Source organism: Xiphias gladius, chromosome 19 (assembly GCF_016859285.1).
Source record: "Xiphias gladius isolate SHS-SW01 ecotype Sanya breed wild chromosome 19, ASM1685928v1, whole genome shotgun sequence".
Taxonomy (NCBI): domain Eukaryota; kingdom Metazoa; phylum Chordata; class Actinopteri; order Istiophoriformes; family Xiphiidae; genus Xiphias; species Xiphias gladius.
Window position 1 is genome coordinate 16,446,412 of NC_053418.1, and position 20,802 is coordinate 16,467,213.

General features: G+C 39.6%; 1 protein-coding gene across 1 annotated transcript; it reads left to right on the forward strand.

The window, feature by feature from the left end:
- The first annotated feature begins 274 nt into the window (after positions 1-274).
- Positions 275-17,270, forward strand: LOC120804849 (leucyl/cystinyl aminopeptidase). The gene is made up of 22 exons (XM_040154530.1): positions 275-709; positions 2,947-3,041; positions 3,885-4,087; positions 5,436-5,547; positions 5,719-5,976; positions 6,165-6,355; positions 6,556-6,694; positions 7,225-7,359; positions 7,491-7,611; positions 7,727-7,878; positions 7,967-8,080; positions 8,188-8,319; positions 8,499-8,633; positions 9,674-9,834; positions 9,912-10,000; positions 10,087-10,270; positions 10,416-10,572; positions 12,419-12,603; positions 12,893-13,054; positions 14,150-14,290; positions 14,397-14,478; positions 14,659-17,270. Exons 1-22 carry the CDS (start codon positions 682-684, stop codon positions 14,788-14,790), a joined length of 3,108 nt encoding a protein of 1,035 aa, XP_040010464.1. The 5' UTR covers positions 275-681; the 3' UTR covers positions 14,791-17,270.
- The last annotated feature ends 3,532 nt before the right edge of the window (positions 17,271-20,802 follow it).

The window sequence follows — 20,802 nt, forward strand, 5'->3', positions numbered from 1 at the left end:
AAGACATGGTGTTAAGGTTATGTTAAGAACTATCATGGTTGAACCTAACGTTTAGAGTCAAAGTTAGGTTTAGCCTTCCAGGGAAGGAATTTGAAACACTGCAGTGTCCTCACAAGTATAATGAAAGCGTGTGTGTGTGTGTGTGTGTGTGTGTGTGTGTGTGTGTGTGTGTGTGAGTGGCGTGCGGTCAGCGCTCTGACCCCGCCCCCTGGTAGCAACGTCCAATGGGATGCGAGTATTGTAATTTGATGGGAGGTTGTCAGCAACTGTTCGGGGACTGTGAGGAAGGAAGTGTCATTTGCTCGTTCGGTAGTTTACAGAGTGTGGTAGAGTAAGATTTGTTTACATATTTCTTTCGTAAGGTTTGACACTTTAGACAACCCCGCCGTTTTCACGTATTAGTCCAGTGAACAGCTATGGACGATAAAGTTATGGAAACCGCTAATGTTGGCTGAATGAATGTCTTTCAGTCAGTTAAAATTGTTGGAAGTTGGCTCGTTCCAAGCTAGCTACTACGTAGCTAACATTAGTACAGTGAGGACGGGCTACTATTTATTGTGATCGTACGATAGGCTACGGTGGCTTGTGGTCAGCCATAAAAACATAACGTCTGTCGAGCAGCTGTAAACGCGTAGAGCTCCCTTCATTTTGGACGCGAGGAGCTCTTTGATATATCCTACAATGGATCCATTTGACAGTAACAGTACAGGTAAGGAAGGAAGACGGTATGTACAGTACATCAAGCTAACAGCAGCAGGCCAGCTAATAACTAACGGGGCATTAGCTGCAAGCTCTCTGGGAGTGACATTCCCCCGAGGGCACATCTTGAAAGGGGTGGGTTTGACTTTTGACAGGCCAAATGAAAGCTACCTTTGTGTTCCCTGATTGGTTTCTTTTTTACAGTTGAGGGTTTCTCGGAAGCTAACTTAATCGCAGGGTCAGTCTGTTGACTGCTGCAGAGGCATGATATTATTTTACTGCATATGACTGCCTCTTCCCCTCAAAGCACAAAGCAGAATTAGTAAATCTTGTAATTTATTTACGTACGGTTTTTATTATATTTTTAACTGAACAAAGCAAATAGCAAATTCCTAACCGCTTAAGATACCGCTGTCTTGAGAGTCTTGGCGGAAACATAGTATGCCATTGTTAAGATTCAAGTTGTCTGTTAAAACACAGCAGTACTGTTTGCCCGGTTTGAGCCCGATGGTTTGACAATAGCTGTGTTTTGTCTTGGTGTGCAGAGCTGATAAGTCATGCTACGCTCAGCTCAGGCTACCAGCAGACAGCTGCTTTATAAAGTATGCTATGGTCCCAGGGAGTCCAGGGCTTTATTAAAACAAACAAAAAGGCCAGTGCACTCACTATAACAGCTCTCAGGGAAGCTGATTGCTCTCGGTGGATGTTATTTCATTTCAGGTGTGTCTCGACCTGGAAAGAGCAACAACCAAATCATAGCATTTGACTCTTTGTGTGTGTGTTCTCTTTTGTGACTTAGTGATTTTTAGTAGAAGACCAAGGTCACATTTCACAATCACGTTTTGATCAGATAATGATGAGATAGACTTAGCAGATTCTTCCTACCCATAAGTTTTTCATGACCATCCAACAGATAGGAGAGTTGTGGCTCCGCACTCAGTGTCTAAAGTATGTAGTGTGTCTGTTCTTACTAGGTCTGAATCAGTGTACATACCTGTCAAACTCCGACACATATATTTAACTATAGTTCTGTGACTCAAAGGTAGGCTTGATAAATGTTTTCAACAAACAGAAAGCAAAGTCAGCAGATAATATACTTTACCTTTGTATTTATATTTAGACTTGACAAAAGCACAGGAGCTGTTGCTCATTCACATTCACCTGAGCTGTTTTATAATTGTAGTCTAGATAATAACATTACAGAAACTGCCTCTTTGGTGTCACCTTGGTTAAATGAAGTAACTATCAACATAATATCACAACAGTCTCCAACAGCTGTTAGAAAATTGATAGGACAATCATTAAAGTTTGGTGTGTGTGTGTGTGTTTTGTTTTTTTGGGGGTTTTATTTTTATCATATCCTCCTCTGGATATTACACATTAACTTCTACTTAGCTCATAGCCTATCTTTAGACGTTCATACCACAGCAATGTGGTCCAGACAGAGACACAGTGACAGCATACAGTCATATCAGAAACACTGTACAGAACAGGCAAGGAGCTAAATTCACCTGTCACATTCCTGGGCTTGTGTCTTCCTTTTGGGAATTAAAGCTCACTTTTTTTTTTTTTTTTTTGTTTTGTCATTGTGTTTGTGTGAACAAGGGGCATTCAGTAGGATTTTACTGTCTCTTAGTACTTTCCACTCAAACCCATCACCAACTGCGACTGAAAAAGCATTGTCTTTAGCCTGTAAAAGCACGAATGGAACGTGAGGCAAAATGGGAGACATGCACTGCATAGCATTTTACTACTTTCGTTATTATTAAATTAGGAAGCTGAACATGCCTATGATTGTTTCACAAATTAGTAGGGGAGTCTCTGCCAGCCAGAAAGTGTTTGTGGAAATGCAGTCTTTAAACTGCAGTACCATGTGACATGGTCAGATGAAAAATATTCATTATATTCGCCTTTTCCTAGTTTTGAAGCCATTTTTTCAGTTGTTTGTTGGTACTGTGATTAAATGAATGCACTTTGAAAGAAATAGGGGGATTTCTTAATACTTAAAAGTTGCTGCCTCACCAGCCTGATGAACTCATTCTTTTTAGGCCAAAGTACCAGGAAGGACTGCAGGAGGTTTACGAACAGGAAACTGAAGAAACTTAATGCTTTGTTAATTGTGACATCATCTTGCCTGCACTTTCAGTGACAATAAAAAGGCTTCCTGTTGTTCTTTCTTTATCACAGCTCTCTCATTTCCTCTGTTGAAAATCCTCTGTCTGATTTCTCTTCCTATGTGTGTTGTAGAGCAGGCCAACCTGCCGAGGAACATGATTGAAAACAGCATGTTTGAAGAAGAGCCTGATGTTGTGGATTTGGCCAAAGACTCCACTACATTTCCGGTATGTCCATGTCATCGTATGCCATGCATAATATGCATGCCTTCGATTCAAGGACTAGTCTGGCTCAATAATTTACAGATCTCAGAATACATATTTGCACCACACTGCACATTTCTCAAAAGTGCTTTCATCTGTTTATCTGATAATGTTAACAGATTGACTATTGGCAGTATAAATAAGGATCAGTTAATTTGAGGATGGTAGACACTTGTTGGTAGCCAGTTATGCTTATTTGCACACTTTTGTGCTCTTTTACTCGTCTATAAACTTTTTAAGATCTGTCAGCTGCAACTATCTTTAATCAACATCATGTGAATTACTTCTAGCAAAAAAGAACTTTATTTTAGCCTGATGAAGATGCTGTATCTTCACAATATTCACAGTATCTGTATCCCGCTCTCTGGTGATGTACTGACTCATTTTCCCCACAGAAGCCATTTAAATTTTATCTTATCTTTGCAATGCACTCTTCCCCAGTGTCAGTTTCTGCATAGTATATCATGAAATCACCCAACAATCCCTACTTTAAATTTCATGCCCCTTTACATACCGTACATCCAAGATCTTTATTCCAGCATTGATATTAATTCTAATTCAAAAAAATTAAAAACACTCCTATCATTATGATTAACATCTGTGGCCTTTTGTTCGACCCTTCTCTGTCCTGATTACTTCCCATTACTCCTCTCTCTGCCCTCACACTCCTCACTACCCCCCCATATAACATCTTAACTTGTGCTAGTTAATTTACCTGGGAGTGCAATACAATTATTAACATTATCTGGGAAACACTGCACAACTTAAATGGAGAATTAGTTAGTGTACTTTGCATGCACTCTGCAGACGTTTCCTGCTCTTGACCCAGATGAGGTGGTGTTTGAGCCTCGTAGCTCACGGTTGCTTGTGCGAGGCCTGGGAGAGAATGACATGGACGAGGATGAGGAGGACTGCGAGTCTTCAGCCCGTCTGCTGGGCATGTCCTTCATGAACCGTAGCTCTGCTCACAGATCCAACTCTTCCCCATACACCAGACAGGCTCCACCCAGGTAATGCACTGAAAAGGCCATCATTTGGGGTGCTGTGTAGTATGTTGTATGTAAAAAGTCTTTTTTCAGTGAGATATGCCTTGTAGCAGTTTATCTCAAAGCAGTGCTGCATAAGTAATCATGTATTATGATATGCAATAGCTTCTGTGATTATTAATTGTGGAGTCTGGCGATATATATAAATGTTGAGTTCAAGTGAATATATTGTAATTGTCCAAGCACTTTAACCAAATTTCTAAAAATACTGAAGAACTTTTTTTTTTTTTTGGGAGACACATTTTGAGATTTTTAGTTAAGCCTTATTGAGCAAGTAACTATAATAAACACAGTAATAAACACATACTAGCAATTACAGCACCACAGTTAATCTCTGTGGGTTCAATAAAAACCTATTTCTTCCATCACCTTAGCTTTTACATAGAATCAACAACCCATGGTGGTGTTGTTGAACAACTTGCACCTAGATTTGTGGAGAAACACTTTCTGACAATGCTGCTACATTCAAAGTCCTGTCAAAAACCTTGTGGTTACAGTTGCTGAGTAAAGCCCGAAATCCATGTTAAGTAAGATGCCAAAATTAGTTTTAGTGTAGACGCACAATCTTCATTGTTTACTGATCAGATAAAGTCGATAAAGCATGAATTTGACCTAAAAATCAGTGCACCTCAATGTGATATGACAAGTTTTTTTAATCACTCAGTCCAGTTTAATTGTTTAAACAGCAAAACAACTGTAACAAAAATACTGTTGAGGGTAAGTTTTAATTGTATTTCCATACCACCAAGAGTAGCAATTAAATGTAATCAAAGTATTAGATAAAACAATTGTTAGACATAATTGTACAGTCCTGCCTCAAATTACTGCAACTGAGCGCAGTGAATATTAAAAGCTGAGTTCAAATACAGTATCAAGCCCCTATCACACATAGAGCCTGCAACATAACCTGATGAATCAGTAAAGGCAAGGGAGAGTTTTTTCAGACTGGTATTCTACACAGAAGGTCTTGATCTTGTTCTCGGTTTGTATGACCATTCTGAAAAGTTCAGGCTTTTATTCACACTGTGAATGCTTAAAAGACAGACATTAAAACTTGTCTGCAGTGTAATGACAGTTTATCCTATTATGATAGTTTCTTAGCTATGCAAATACAGAAAACTTCCAAAACATATACAGGTTAACATGCATGGGAAAGGGCTTTAGTCTGCTGAGCAACAGAATACCAAGTTGAAACTTTACTTTCACTGCCTCTGTCCTCCACCATCCCCACCTTCTTTATAAATGCTGCTGCTCCCTTTCATCCTTTTTTTTAAAGTGGTCAAAGTAAGTGATAAAATCTTCCTGGTTTCAGGTCATGTTCACGACCCTCAGCACGTACCATGGTTGTATGTGTGTTATTCCTGGTGATAGTGGCTTCCACGACCATGGTACTGTACCTCTTACCTGGATGCACCTTTACCAAGGTAAGAAAAATATTCACTAGGTCTGTTGAGGTAGGTTTTGCAATAACATGAATCACTGTTTCTATGCATTAAGCAGATATCTCTGTCAGACTATTTCACTTTTTATTTCTCTGTCATACTCAATCACACACCGATTTCTCTGGCTCAACACAACCCTCCATTCTTCTGCAGACAGGTTGTCGTAAGATGAACAAAACCGCTCCCATAGAGACCGTCTACCCTGTGTCCACAAATGGCCAACTGTTTCCATGGGCCCAGCTCCGGCTGCCTCAAAGCATACGTCCTCTAAGCTATAGCCTCACCCTGAACCCTGACCTCGACAACATGACCTTCACTGGCCGCACTGTTATCAACATGTCTGTGCTTCACAACACCGAGCGCATTGTCCTGCACAGTGCTAATCTCAGCATTACCAAAGCTACCTTCAAGGTGTGATTGGAAGGGTTTTGGGTGCAGATGATAGTGTGTAATCACAGAGTTTAGACTAGCCCGCCTGACTAGTTGTACAGAACTGTGCACGATGATTTTGTTTGTGCCTGAACAAAATAAATGTTTTAAACTTTTTTACTTTTGTTACGTTGTCTACAAGTTGTTAACTGATAATTTCTCTCTTCCAGCTGGGAGATGGGGAGGCCACTGATGTGACTGTACTGGAGTACAAACCCAGACAGCAGATAGCTGTTAAATTCTCTGAGGAGCTGAAGGCAGGCCAGTACTGTGTTTTGACCATGGATTACTCTGCCACCCTCTCACACACCTATGATGGTTTCTACAACAGTTCATACTCTGATAAAGATGGAAACAAAAGGTATGCTTGACTTTATGACTGTGTCCTAAGTGCTTCACAACGGCTGAAGGGTGTGACGCAGAGTAAGGGCTAATTAACAAAGCGGTGGTTTAAAAAGATATCAATTAAAAACTTAAATTGGAGGCTGCTTTATTGTTTTTACAGCATTTATCTAAATTGCTATTTCTGCATAATCATGCTAATCTCCCTCTTGTCCTCAGGGTCCTAGCTGCAACCCAGTTTGAGCCACTATCAGCCAGAAAGGCCTTCCCTTGTTTTGATGAGCCAGCTTTCAAAGCCACCTTCCTGATTAAAATCAACCGAAAACCAAACTACATGACTCTTTCCAACATGCCTAAGGTACTGTAAAAACACTGCTTTAAAACAGACTCCAATTTTGAATTAAATTTGGTTTCAATAGGGGGACACATTTTATGTTCCAAGAACAAGTTAAACTGTTAAAGAATCTTTCTGAAAGCACAATTTTTTAAATACTTTTAATCTAGTTTGTAAGAAACAGGGTGTATCAGTGTCTGTTCTTAGCATAAATAGGTTAACACGGATTTTTTAAGTGTTCACAGGTTTAATGTGTTACTAGCATTTGGCTGGTAGCACATTGTTAACTGCAGCTCAACAACAATGTAACAGTTTACAGTACAACATTATTATAAGTCACTCACTTTCTATATTATGCAACATCTTGTCCTTAGGGATCCGTGACTCATTCCTGTGCCCACTGTGACCTGTAAGCTTGTAGCGGGAGCACAGCTAAGCTAACAGACCATGTGTTGATATTTGCTAGCAGTGCTATATTCCTCAGCAGTCTGACAACAATAGTATACTACCAACAGTAGCTGGTAGTCATGTTGTCCTTATGCTGTATGTTTCAGGCTAAATCCACATCTCTTCCCAGTGGCCTCATGGAAGATGAGTTTGAAAAAACCAATGTCAACATGAGCACCTACCTTGTGGCTTTCATTGTTGCTAATTTCACCCCAATTAGCAAAAATGTCTCAAAAACTCTGGTAGGTTTGACACAGGTATAACTCCTACATGCTCCAATATGTTTTTTACATTTAGTTTTCAGTGAGGTTGTGTAGTTGCTGATAAACTGTCTGGATGTACTATATGTAATATCTATGTCTGCTTGTTTTAGCTGTCTGTGTACTCTGTGCCAGAGAAGAAGGAACACACTGAGTACGCTCTGGACACAGCCTCCAAACTGCTTGAGTTCTACAATAACTTCTTTGAAATAGACTACCCCCTCAAAAAACTAGGTGAGTACACAGGCACACACACTTGCATGTTTCACACGCTAATTTATCCCCCTTTGATTGTTCTTTTTTTCTCCCCTCTTTACACACCCAATATGTTCCCTTTCTCTGTTGTCAGACTTGGTAGCCATCCCAGACTTCCTGGCAGGAGCCATGGAGAACTGGGGACTCATCACTTTTAGGGAGACCAGCCTGCTGGTGGGCAAACAGAACTCTCCTCTGGAGAAACAAGTAGTTTCCTCTGTCATAGCCCATGAACTTGCTCATCAGGTAATTTTGTCTGCCTTTGTGTTTGTGGAAGGAGCAGAGACTGTGAAGATGATCCAGGTCTTAATCTATCTCTGATGTTGTGTTGTAGTGGTTTGGAAACTTGGTAACTATGAGCTGGTGGAATGACCTGTGGCTCAACGAAGGCTTTGCCACTTACATGCAGTACATGTCACTGCAGACAGTGTTTCCCCAGCTGGACATTGTAAGCTCTCACCTCTGGCTCATAAATTACTACTCAGAGACTCTGAAGCAGATTAAGTTATGTGCTTCACCGTATGCCTGGGCAGTAAGTCCTGTGTTTGTTCTCAGGGTAATTTGTTCCTGACAGTGCGGTTCAGGGCCTTGGACAAAGATGCACTAAACTCCTCCCACGCTGTGTCGACAGAAGTTACTACGCCGGAACAGGTGGAAGAGATGTTTGACTCTGTCTCCTATGAAAAGGTAAACTTTTGTATATAATACGTAAGATAAATAGACGCAGTTTTCATTAATTCACAGAACTTCCATATCCAGCTGAGAAATTTCTCAACCTGATCTCACACTCAGTTATAACTGTAGTTGCACTCTTTTTTGGGTCTGATCACAGATGCTTTTTGCCTGTTTCTGGCTATTTCTGTCAGGGTGCATCCATTCTTCTGATGCTGAACGCCTCCCTGCCAGGGGATCAACAGTTCAGAAAGGGTATCATTCAATACCTAAAACAGTTCAGTGGATTTAATACGGATACCGACAACCTCTGGAACAGCCTTACACAGGTGTGTGTTTCTGTGTGTACTTGTATGGCTATACATTGTGCTATATATTTCTTACAAACATTTAAAGAGCTGGTTGAGGGTTAAGACTTGGTTTTAGGGTTAGGGTAAGAATTAGGTTTAGGGTAGGGTTAGGGTAAGTGTTGGGGTTAGGTATTTAGTTGTCATGGTTAAGGTTGGGGTAAGGAGCCAGGAAATGCATTATGTCATGAGTGTCCTCACAAAGATAGGTAGAAGTACAAACATGCGTGTGTGTGGGTGTCTCTATGTACATTTTTGTGTTTTGGTGCCATTTGCATTGATTATAATGGACACTACGCATCAGTAGTTTATCTCTTTGACTACCTTTTACACTTACCTCCCCTCTACAGTTGGTCAGCCAACCATCTCCTCTCCGTGCATTTGGCTAGTGTTATTTTCATCTCATACTGTGAATACATAAAGAGCTACATTATCAACATAAAAGGCTGAAAATGACTTGTGATAATAGTTGATAAGGTTATAATGTTATAGGGAAGTCAGATGACAGGATACTTTAGATACAGACAGTAGATAATTCTAATTATTGTCAAAAGGGCTTGCACCCTGTGCCGTCAGTTTAATGGCAGTCTGCCAACTCATTACTTTCCCCTGCTGCTTCTGTTGATGCTTTACTTGCACCTGCTTAGTCTTGCAAAGGTCATCTGGAGGTTTGTCACAATGCTACCAATCCTAAATGTCTGTTAGTATTAAAAAGTTAATTAAATGGCAATACAAGAAAAGTGGATTTTGCAGTCATCGAAGGCTAATAAGAATTCATGGAGCATGTTGAGGCTTGGCTTATTTATCAAAAGCATGTTTTAGATGCAATCTGTGAGTTGTGTAAACTTTTTGAGGATATCCCACTTATTTTTGCCTCTGTTAATATCCTGCAGAGATCTTGTAATTGTTACCACAAATCTACTATAACTGCAAAGTTTCAGACCAGTCCCATAGTTATCCTCTTATATGCAGAAAAGACAATGAACATGGCACAGACTCTGGATTTCTCTTCCTGTCATCAGGTCGAAGTCTCGACGCAGCACCAGAATGTGTCAGAGATGATGAGCTCATGGACATCACAGAAAGGCTTCCCATTGGTCACTGTAAGCCGCAAGGGAGATCAAGTGACCCTCACACAGCAGCAATTCCTCCTTACATCTGACAATACCACGCATACTTCCAGGTGGGTTACATTACCACACACACAGACACACACACAGATCACACCACAGCCCTAACTGTATTGTATCCTCTCTTTAGCCTGTGGAATATTCCAGTGACGTACGTAAACGACAGCTGTAGTTTGGCCCCTGAGTGCAGACAGGTGTTCACTCTGAAGAGCAAGACAGGTAATACAAAAAGTAATAATCTTCTATGTTAAGCCTCAGAATCTCGGGTGCGATGTCAAATGGTAAGTTTTTGTGTGTGTTTTCAGGTACTCTTAAGCTGCCAGAAAGTGTAAAGTGGCTGAAGTTGAACTACAGGAACACAGGCTTCTACATCGTCCACTACGGAGATGAGGGATGGTCTGCTCTTATAGAGGCGTTGTCCAAAAATGTCAGTGTTCTTACACCCGAGGACCGTGCCTCCCTGATACACAACATCTTTGCTCTCTCCAGGTAGGAGACACAATCTTAAGAGTTGTTTTCAATTACTTTCAGTGATTGCTTTCAAGAAACATAAGTGGTGCAGTATTTTCCAATTCCTGCACTTCACTTTCCTTTTCCAACTCTCCTCTCCCTCACTTTCCTTTGTTGTCAACAGACTTGGAAGTGTATCCTTCTATCAAGTCCTCAGCCTGTTGAACTATATGTCCAGTGAAACAGAGACTGCTCCTGTTACAGAGGCATTGTTGCAGCTCAGTAGTCTCTACAGGCTGCTTGACAAAAGACAGGAGAATGGTCTTGTGGCCCGCATGAAGGTACAGCACAAACATGCATGCGCGCACACAAACGCAAACGCCCACACACACAAACCCATGCACGTGCTTAAGACGGTTAGTTTTGTGAATAAACATATTAAACGTATACTTGTCAATAATAACAATATTCACAATCTTGAAGATCCTCAAAAGAGTATAGATCTGATAAATATAAAATAAGTTTTTGAAAATGAATGTGTGGTCTATGAATTGCTCAAAGTGTAACGTTGAAACTTGTTATTAGGTTTAGATGAGGAGTTATGTTAATGAGTTGGTAAAGTATCATAAAAGCCATAAAGTTTAAGCAGTAAGAATTAGGCCTTAATAATATCACGTTGTGAGTTCTTGAATTTTACCAAATGTGACCTTAAAACTAACTTAAAAGTCCTTGAATTTAAATCACAAGCAATGTTTTTCCTATCACAATAAAATATCTCTAACTTACTAACATTTATATTCTATTTTTTAAATGAACTAAATTATTGAAACACATTCATTATGTAAAATCTCACCAGCTAAATAGCATGAAATCCACACTAAAAGTTTTCATATCTTCAAGTAAACCACTTGAAATTACACATTCTTATCAATGTAACTATTTGATTAATTATAAACTTTAAAACACATTTTCATACCTGATTTTATTTTATTTAAGAAGTTAAGATGTTGGTGAATTTTAGTTACAAGCTATTGTTGTATCAGGACATATTAGATACAACATACTAACATCTTAAGTCTGTGAAAAATTCATGTCAGTCAATTTGTAAGATTAAGCTTTCTTGAAAAACTGTTTGTGAACCCTATGTTTGTGAACCCATTGGTGCAGTGCAGAGTTCAGTCAGGTGCGTCCTGGCCTGTGCCCTGAGGCCATGCCAGGTGCACTCTGGTATTTTCGTGGCCAGACGCTCCTGGCGAACCTGCGGAGCACTTTTAAATGGGTTGGGATCAGAAAGAAGAAATTATCAAACGTTATATTTGGGCGTGTTAGAGGTTGTGACAATCATGGCCAATCATATTGAATACTTTCATCCCCTTTAAACACAAGACTCTCCCCTTCATGACGCACATGACAGTTTGGGAATCCCATAGAGGGCTTTTCTCAGAGGAAACCTATTGATGTCTTGGACATCAAAAATTGAATACAGAAGCTCAGATATACTGCCAAGAGCAGATGGTGTCTCTTTTTAAGTTAAAGTCACTTTTGAATTCACTTTGGACATCTTGAGCAAATTACGATCATCGGGTTTTGTGTGCATAGTAGTGTGCCTGTTATCCTACAATGATCCACAATGATCTGCCATTAAGTACCACCATAGTGCGTATGGACAGTGACAGTAGAATTTAAGTTGCGGTCAAGTTTTTCCACATTGTATTCCTTTTTTCTGAAATCATTTTTAATGTTTAATTCAGTCTAGATTTGCTTGTTTTACATTGAAAAGATGATTGCTGACTGTCTGGTTAAGCAATAGTTGCCTGCTTCATGTTCATATTGCAACGTGAACGTGATCCTAGTAATGATCCACAAATAAATTAGGATTTTTAAAATAATACACCCATTCTTGGCACCAAAATTGCAGTGCACCGCTGGATTTGTGTCACCACACCCTCCTCTGTGTGTCTCCTCCTACTGCGGCACATGGCGGGTTACCAAGATACCAAACTGGCGATACCAAACTACCAACTGTACCAAATGACCTCAGTGCACTGCAGCAAAACACCAGTTCATTTGTGCACCACTGCGTTTGCGTCATGCGCCAACACGAAAATAGAGCCCATTAATTGAGTTTGGTGTTTGTGTTCTAATATTAATGTTAATAATCTCTGATTTTTTTCTTACAAACAACAGAATTATATTCTGCATCATTTTGGTTCTCTGATGGGCAAACAAACGTGGGGAGAGGAGGAGAGTGTGTCTAAACAGGAGTTGCGCTCAGCCCTTCTGGAGATGGCCTGTAGTCTGAAAGAAGAAAACTGCACTCGGCAAGCCAAAGCCCTGTTCAAACAGCATGTTGAGTCCAATGGGACCTTCCAGTACGTAAAGCACACAAGACACTTTAATTTTGCTCATCCTGGTCAGAGTCATGGTGGCAATCGAGTGAGCAGTGTAGGACACATCTTTTTAGAGATAGAAATTACCTTTAGTAGGGGTGGGGTGTGTGTGTGTATGTGCGTGTGTGTGTGTGTGTGTGTATGTGTGTGTGGGGGGGGGTAACTTGACTGAATGGGTATATGTAATTTGAGCTGTAGGAAGAAAATTGAAATTTGGAACAGTTGTAAAATATATTATTTGCATATTATTTCCTTCTATGTATTTCTGTAGGATACCAGGCGATCTGCAGCGAGTTGTATTCACTGTGGCTGCTCAGTCAGATGAAGACTGGGTGACTTTGCTCGGCATGTACAGATATGCCACCTATGATGCAGAGAAGAGAAAAATGCTACAGGGCCTAGCATCCACTCAGAACACACAGAGTTTAGCATGGTAAGTGTGTGTGTGTGTGTGTGTGTGTGTGTGTGTGTGTGTGTGTGTGTGTGTGTGTGTGTGTGTGTGTGTGTGTGTGTGTGTGTGTGTGTGTGTGTGTGTGTGTGTGTGTGTGTGTGTGTGTGTGTGTGTTTAGCATACATACATAGTCTTAACAAGTCAGTTTCATTTGGATCCAGCAGAGAAGCAGAGCTTTAAATGTTAATGTTCACTGTCTGTTCATTACAAGTCCATGCTTTGGTTTGTACATACAGTGGATGAAGCAGGCTGCTTCCTGACGTAAAGTTCACAAAGCTGTGCATCTACATTAGAAGCAAAAGCCTAACAACCCATCTTGAAAGAAATTTCAAATTAAATTAAATTTCCAATTAACCAAACTTGACTACACCATGCCTGGGGATTTCTACCTAGTGAAATGTTTGACACACATATTAAGGTTTCATATACTTAAGTGTCGCCCTCATCATCATATTACTACATTGTACATTACCCAACTGTTACTGGATTTTTGAGCCTGATTTTGACAGACTCCTTCAATTTTTATTTTTTTTTGTTTTGTAATTGCGTCCAAGATACATAGTGAATGGGACGTTTTACAATAGAAAATACAACTTGTCAGTGCTCTCTGGTGGACAATTCTTAAGTGACCTCAAACCTACCTCGGCATTCCTGTACTGCAATTACTTGTAAATTATATGCTGACATAGACACGTATACAGATATATCTGCAATAAGTTAATATTGGCTGATATATTGGCATGAGTTAGTATCCAGATGAGGTACACTTTATGACATTGTCATCCAGAGTGACTTTCAGTGAGTGCAAAGAAGGACATTTATTAAATCATTGATATTTGAAAAGTGATTAAAAAGTTTTTCCTCTTCCTAACTCTAAATTGGGATTTGGGTCTTTTTAATTTATTTTTCTCATAATGTGTTTGTTCTGAAACCTGTTTGTATTGTAACTGACTGAAGGGTTTGGCAAATGGTTTATTCACATACTGTATGGAAGTGATAATAATGAAGTGAGTGTAGTGTCATTGCCATTATGCACTGAGGAGCATTTGAGCAGAGCGCTTATTTCGGTCTGTCTAGGATTCTAAAGTCAGGTCTGAACGGGGATATCATCCAGACACAGGAGTTGCCTTTGGTCATCAGCACTGTGTGTAACGGCTTCGCCGGCTACTTGTTTGCTTGGGATTTTGTACAAGAGAACTGGGGCCGACTCATAGAGAAGTAAGTTGTCCCTGTCAGCTTCATACATGTTATCACTGAGAATACATTTTAGGATTATTTCACATAACAATGAAAAGACGAAATGACACCAGTGTTTTTTCTCTAGGTTCCCTGTGGGCTCCTTTGCCATCCAGACAATCATCAAATCTGCCACCTCTCAGTTCTCCACGCAGGCACACCTCGATCAAGTATGTTTTCAATGTTTGTTTTGTCTTCTAATAGAATACATTACTTCTGCAGTGTATTTGAGTATCTGTGAGCTTGTTTGTGGAGGAGACATTAACTGTTTACAGGATGCTTTTATTGTTTTACTGTATGTCAAGTCTGATCTAGAACACATCTCAATGTGTGTTTTTTGTGTTATGCAGGTACAGGGTTTCTTCTCCGGTCTGAAGGAGCGTGGCTCTCAGATGAGGACTGTGAAGGAAGCCTTGGAAACCATCAGGCTGAATCGGCGCTGGATAGACAAGAACCTGTCTAAACTCCAAAAATGGCTCTAATACAGGCACTCCATCCAGTCTCTGCCCCTCTTAACAGGCGACTGGGGCATGTCGTCAAAACAACAGCAGTGTTTGCACTATTGTAGGACTGTGTCTCCTAACTCCCTTTATCCAGGCCAGAGTAGTGAGATTGGTCCTCTAAGTTGTATTTGCTAGCTCAGGGTGGCACTCATTGTGTGTCTGACAGGGAGTTGTCAGATGCAAACACACACTCCTCACACTTTATGCTGTCGACCAAACCTCTCCTCTGCAGCTCTCATATAAACCTCATGCCTGAGTAGACAATCATGCTTCACCCAAACTTCTTTTGCTGAGCTTGGTCTCAGGCACTTAACTCTATGAGCTGTCTAACGGCCTCTTCAGAAAGAGCGAGAGTGAAGAATGTTACTGTTTATGTATGTCCTGTCATTCAGTCCTGGACTTTCTCTCAATGGTCGGATATATGTAAATGCGGCTGTCAGGGATTTCTCAGCATACAGTACTTCAGAGATGTTAGTATTCCTAAAATTAAACTAACCTTGTACAACTGTGTTATGAAAATCCGCGTAGAAATGATAGCTGCCTGTCAATCTGTACTCTAATTATTCATGCAGCCTGAAGCATTTACCATATTAGTCAGGGTTTGGCTAGAAGATTGGTTGATTGATTGAAACCTTAAAGTAACAAACTTGTGTCAGCATCACTTGAATGTACTGAAAAACCTTCCAACTGTGTACAGTAGATGGCGTACTGCACAGCAGTGCAGGTTTAAATCGACAACCCATGTGTCTTAGGCGAGAGCAGGCAGTGCACACTGGAGCCAAATATTTCTTTCTTGCTTTCTTTCCTTCTCTCTTTCTCTACCAGTCATAAGCCCAGTATAGCTCTTATCAGCAAGTTTTATTTTGATTGCTTTTTTGCGTGCTGTGCAGTCCCTGTACAGACTCATTCTTTAACTCCATGTGCTTGTACACTTGTAATTATAATGTAAATATGCTCAAACCCATAACCTTTTTCCCTGCGATTTTGGATGTACTCTTTTAAACATCTTGACTTTTAACATTTTAAGAGTTCTGTTTTGTGTATATAGAGTGTAAAGGGGAAATGTACACATAGAGCTGATCAAGAGTCTTGGTCAAATACTTTTTACTGTATTTCCAGATTTAGACCACCGCAAGGGTGTCTTTAGCTGATGAATGTTTGTGTTTTAAGGGCTAATGTGCATATTGAAGATACAAAGTGTATAGAATAACATCTATATTGGGCATGATTAATCAGTCCAATAAGCTGTTGCTCATCAGCCAAATAAAAATACAGATGGTTTAAAGTTACTCCAATGTTAACCAGCCGTGTTGCTAGTGAGAATGAAGAGTAGCCTCGCTATTTGAGAGAGTGTCTTTACATGTTTCCCCAACTGTTGCTCCAAGATGTTATTTAAATACAGCTGTACACTCATCCTGAGCTTTTTCTAAAGTAGTAGTTATCCACTTCATCACTGTTACGATATGCAGGATAATCAATTGCCAATAGATTGGTTGATTTATTTTTTTTTTAGACATCCTGGTTATCCTCATCAGGCTTGTATTTCTTGTTTTTGGCTGTCATACTACTGTTTAAAGCCTCTGTGTCATTTATGTAAAAACTATACTGGCAGGAATTTTGAAGTTCATAAACAGAATATTATCACCGCTAATAGTACCTCCCTGTGCATGGGTGCGAAACCGGTGTGGGATCATGGGCTTATCTCTGGACTAGTTACTCCTTTGGGTTTAGTAGGGGTGCCTGCCCAGAATTAGGGTCTACAACCTGAACCTCAGCACAGGTTAGGTTTAAATAATGCTGAAGACACACAGGGTGGCACCATTGGTACTGGAGGAGGCGCCTGGCTGTCTACACCCTCCCTAGGTTAACAGTGGGGGTTAGCATCATGAAGAATCGCAGTACAGAGAATTGAAAAAGTACTAATGAGTAAATCAGATTTTGCTGAAATGATCTTATTACAGTTTAGATCTGTCTACAGACTGTCAACAGTATTTCCATTGACGTACTCCATCCAGTCAATCATAGTTTCAAAGACTGAGTGGTAAGATGTTTAACTGACATTTAAGAATATGCCTTTAAATGCAAATCTAATACTTTAATCTCCCAGCTAATTATGGATCATACTGTTGTGGATAAGTATCATCAGTCAGGACACTTTTCCAGCTGCCAGGAATCAGTTCAATTCAGCTTTATTAGCAGGATGGCAAAATGATTTCCAGCCATTTATTGGCTAGAAAACAACTGGGCAATATGAGGTCAGTTGTAGTAAGTTTTCAGACACAAGTGTTTTTGATGTCATTCTTACTGATCAGGTACGGCGTTTAGTCGAAGTTGTTGAATCAGTGACGGGAGAATTGTAGTAGAGTACCACGTGCAGTAAAGCCGATCAGATTGTCTTCGTTCTTGCATTGGGATGAAATGGTGCAGATGCTTTTAAAAACTGTGTTGCTCCTCATGTGAACAAAATATAAATAAAGTTGTTTTCTGAAATGTTGGATTTTCTGTTTTTACGGCCCCACATAACCTACCAGACCTTCCTGCATTGTATACCCAAGTTGAAAATAGCCTTGAGTTGGTTTTCGCTCACTGGTCGACGCTGGTCCCTAAGCTTTCAAACTCATAAAACTTTCAAATAGTGACGCACCAAATCAAGTTAAGCTGCATCCAAATTCCTCTCAGTGACACTTATTTTGAAACATACTTACAAGAGCATGCAAAACCACAAGAGTCAGTCACAGACTTACCACCAAGTCAACCCTAGTAGCACCAAATATAAACCTTGAATGAAGCTTAAATGAAAAGCCAAAACACAACTAAAAATTTCAACTTAAACCAAACATTCTGAGGAATGACTTGATACTGATTCTCCCTCATCCAATATCACTGTTTGTCCCATCTGATAGCAGAAACTAAGTATTTTGCCTACCTTGTTGCTTAAAAAAAAAAAAAAAAAAAAAAATAGTGCCGCAAAATACCAAGATTACACTACAGAGAGGATGCAATGTTACAAAGAGATTCCCTGCATTTATAGTGAAATGCCTGTTTCATGATGCTTCTCAGTTGTACCACTAGATGGCTTTCTAGCTCTTCTGGAAATTTGCATTTTGGATCGCATTCATGTTCTTGAAGTTTGAGATATTGCACGGAATCTAAATGACTTAAAATTATTCAATTATACACAAGATGTTCTGGGGAATGATATTTTTAAAAGGACTTGAAGACACTACTTTATGTCAAGTCTGTAAAACAAAATAATGCTTTTGGTCTAACCATTAAAGGGATTTTTTTTACATTAAACGAATGCAGGTTTTTGTGCATTTTAATCCAGTCCACTGTGGCAAACTGTTCCCTCTATGTGTGTGTTTTCGAAAGTCTGTTTTGTGCCTTGAAGACTTGTTTTGGCCGAGTGCCACACAGCTGGAACACATCATACAGGCAGTATTTTCACCCTCATACTTTCTTTCTTGGCGAAACAACCCATGTGCATAAGCTATAAAGACAAATGATTGCTTTGTATTGAAATAAAAGAAGTTCAAAAGTTCCAAATTCAGTGCAATTAATAAAGAAGCTGTAGGAGACCAGACACAGACGCCACATGGGCCTAAGACAAAGTGTTTGTTAGTAGCAGTAAAGGTGACGTCCCATGTTTCAACGGTGTCGTTGGTGATGGCCATGAAGGTCTTTTGTCATTGTTGGCAACATCAATATCGTTTTGTTAGGATTTACATGTGGCCATGGTACAGAGTTAAGCAGTTGGTGAGAGAGAGCCATGATGAGACACTTCTCAGACTCACTCATGAACTTCTGTGATATTTATCATAATGTATATGTTTTCTTATTATACATAGAACTTCGCAACCATTTTCTTTGATTTTTCAGCATTTGTTATTATGGGTTTTTCTTTCATTTTCTTGTGGCTATTTTTGACGAAAATGTTTGCACGTAACTTATTGTCAAATCAAACACATTAGATACATTCTGTAATCAGTTCTGTGTATTTGAGTGTTTCCTTCAGAATTTACCATTTCTATATAAGCACTTAAGACAGTCACTCTTTTTAACACTCAGTAACTTTTTTGTGCAAAGGTAGAAAAAACCCACCTCTGATTCTTGAGATTTATTCTGAGAGCACATTATAGTGAAGGGTTGAGCCCTTGTGTATTTACTTATAGAAGGTTTTTAAAGGTAACTTGTAATCTTGTCAAAATGTCAGCCACAATTCTCATGTTTGTAAGTCTTGTTTAGTGTCTTAATGGTGTACATCGTTTAAAAAACTGAACTTTGGAATAATTTATTTGTATTCTGACTGATAAACCACATCATGCCCTGTGCATATTTTAAATGTGACTTGGTGTTAGCTCTGTTCCTTTGGGGGTGATGAACCACACTGTACCTTGCCAGAGGCACAGATGTCTTGACAGCTAATTGACTTGTTTGTCCACTCCTTCAATTCAGCCAGTAGGATGAGACAATATGTAGCAAACATTAAAGAGGCAAGGTCTGAGGGTGTAAGACATTAATTACAGACCGTGTCTTTCAAACCTCATAAATCTTAATATCTGCAAAATCTGAAAAAAGGGAAAACTCATAAATTGTCTCTTTCTGGCATCCTGAACTCTGTTGACATGTTCTTTGGAGATTTCTCACAAGTCATCTCATAAATCTGAATGACAAAAATACAACGCCTGTGTGTTCAAGAGCTTCATTCTCTGCTCACAGCAAAGCAGTTATCACATATCATCTTTGTTTTGCAGCAACACTTAAATCAACACATTCAACAAGAATGTAACAGTTCAAATTTTACACAGTAATTTAATCTGAACAGAGCCATCATTTTATGTCTTTTTAAAAAATATTTTTTCATTTTAACTGAAAATAATTCAAAGTAAATGATTCATTGGCCTCCTAAGCTTCTTAATCATTTGAATCCTAATGTTGGTTCATACACCGAGTAGACTCAGTGTCTGTGCTGATCACTCATCCGTACAACCCACATCGCACAGTTTTTATTTCTCATGAAAGATTCAGCTTTGCCTGCTCTGTGCAATTTATTTTCCACTGTGGTATTTTTTTTGGAGGACAAAGGATAAATTGCTATTTTTCTATGTAGGAATATTTGGAAAATGTTTGTGATGCATCAAGTTGCATCGAGCAGCAGCAAAAATTTCAGTTTTTACAGCTGTTTGTTAGCCATGTTAACAGCATGGCCCTGAGAATGGCAGTGCTGGTTTGTTGATCGGTCAGTCTACCACTTTGGACATAAATTACAACTACATTACATGGATTGACATGGAACTTTGTACAGACATTCATGGTCTCCAGAGGATTTATCGTACTGACGTTGGTGATCACTTCACTTTTTCTCTATTGCCACCATGAGGTTAACATTTGTGGTTTTAAGTGAAACGTGTCAAACCCTATTGGATGGATTGCCAAGAAAGCAAGCGAAGTTCATGTTCCCCTGTAATAACTTTGGTGATCCCCTGACTTTTTGTCTAGCTCCGCCATCAGGTCAAAATTTCAATTTTTCCTGCAAAATTAATGACATTCGCACCAGCATCAGTACTTTTTGTTTTGTGCTAATTAGCGAACGTTAGCATGCAAACATGCTAAGCTAAGACGGTGAACATTCTGAACAGTATACAGTAATCGCTTTACATCAGCATGTTAGCATGCTGTGATGGCGTTCTACTCAAAGCGCCACTGTGCCTAAACCTCTAACATGGATGTAGACTCTGAGCTCTGTTTCCATTTCCCTCTTTACATCTAAATACAGCATGTGAGTCTGCAGATAGCAGGGTAAAAAAACCAAACACACACTTTCATCAGTGACCAGTTCAAAACAAAAAGATGTAAGTATGCATCGTGGGCCATGGACGGTTTCTACATTACAGGAATACTGACCAGTAATGAGATGTACTTTATGTGTGTATTTGAATTTGTGAGTACAGTTGGTGCTGGCAGAGTTAAACATAGATAAACATTCCTGAT

Bases quoted from the DNA above. Each gene is read 5' to 3' on its own strand.
- LOC120804849 (XM_040154530.1), top strand. From the start codon at position 682: ATGGATCCATTTGACAGTAACAGTACAG. The intron at 6,695-7,224 runs GTACTGTAAAAA...TGTATGTTTCAG, and splicing joins CTCTTTCCAACATGCCTAAG to GCTAAATCCACATCTCTTCC. The intron at 14,479-14,658 runs GTATGTTTTCAA...TGTGTTATGCAG, and splicing joins CGCAGGCACACCTCGATCAA to GTACAGGGTTTCTTCTCCGG.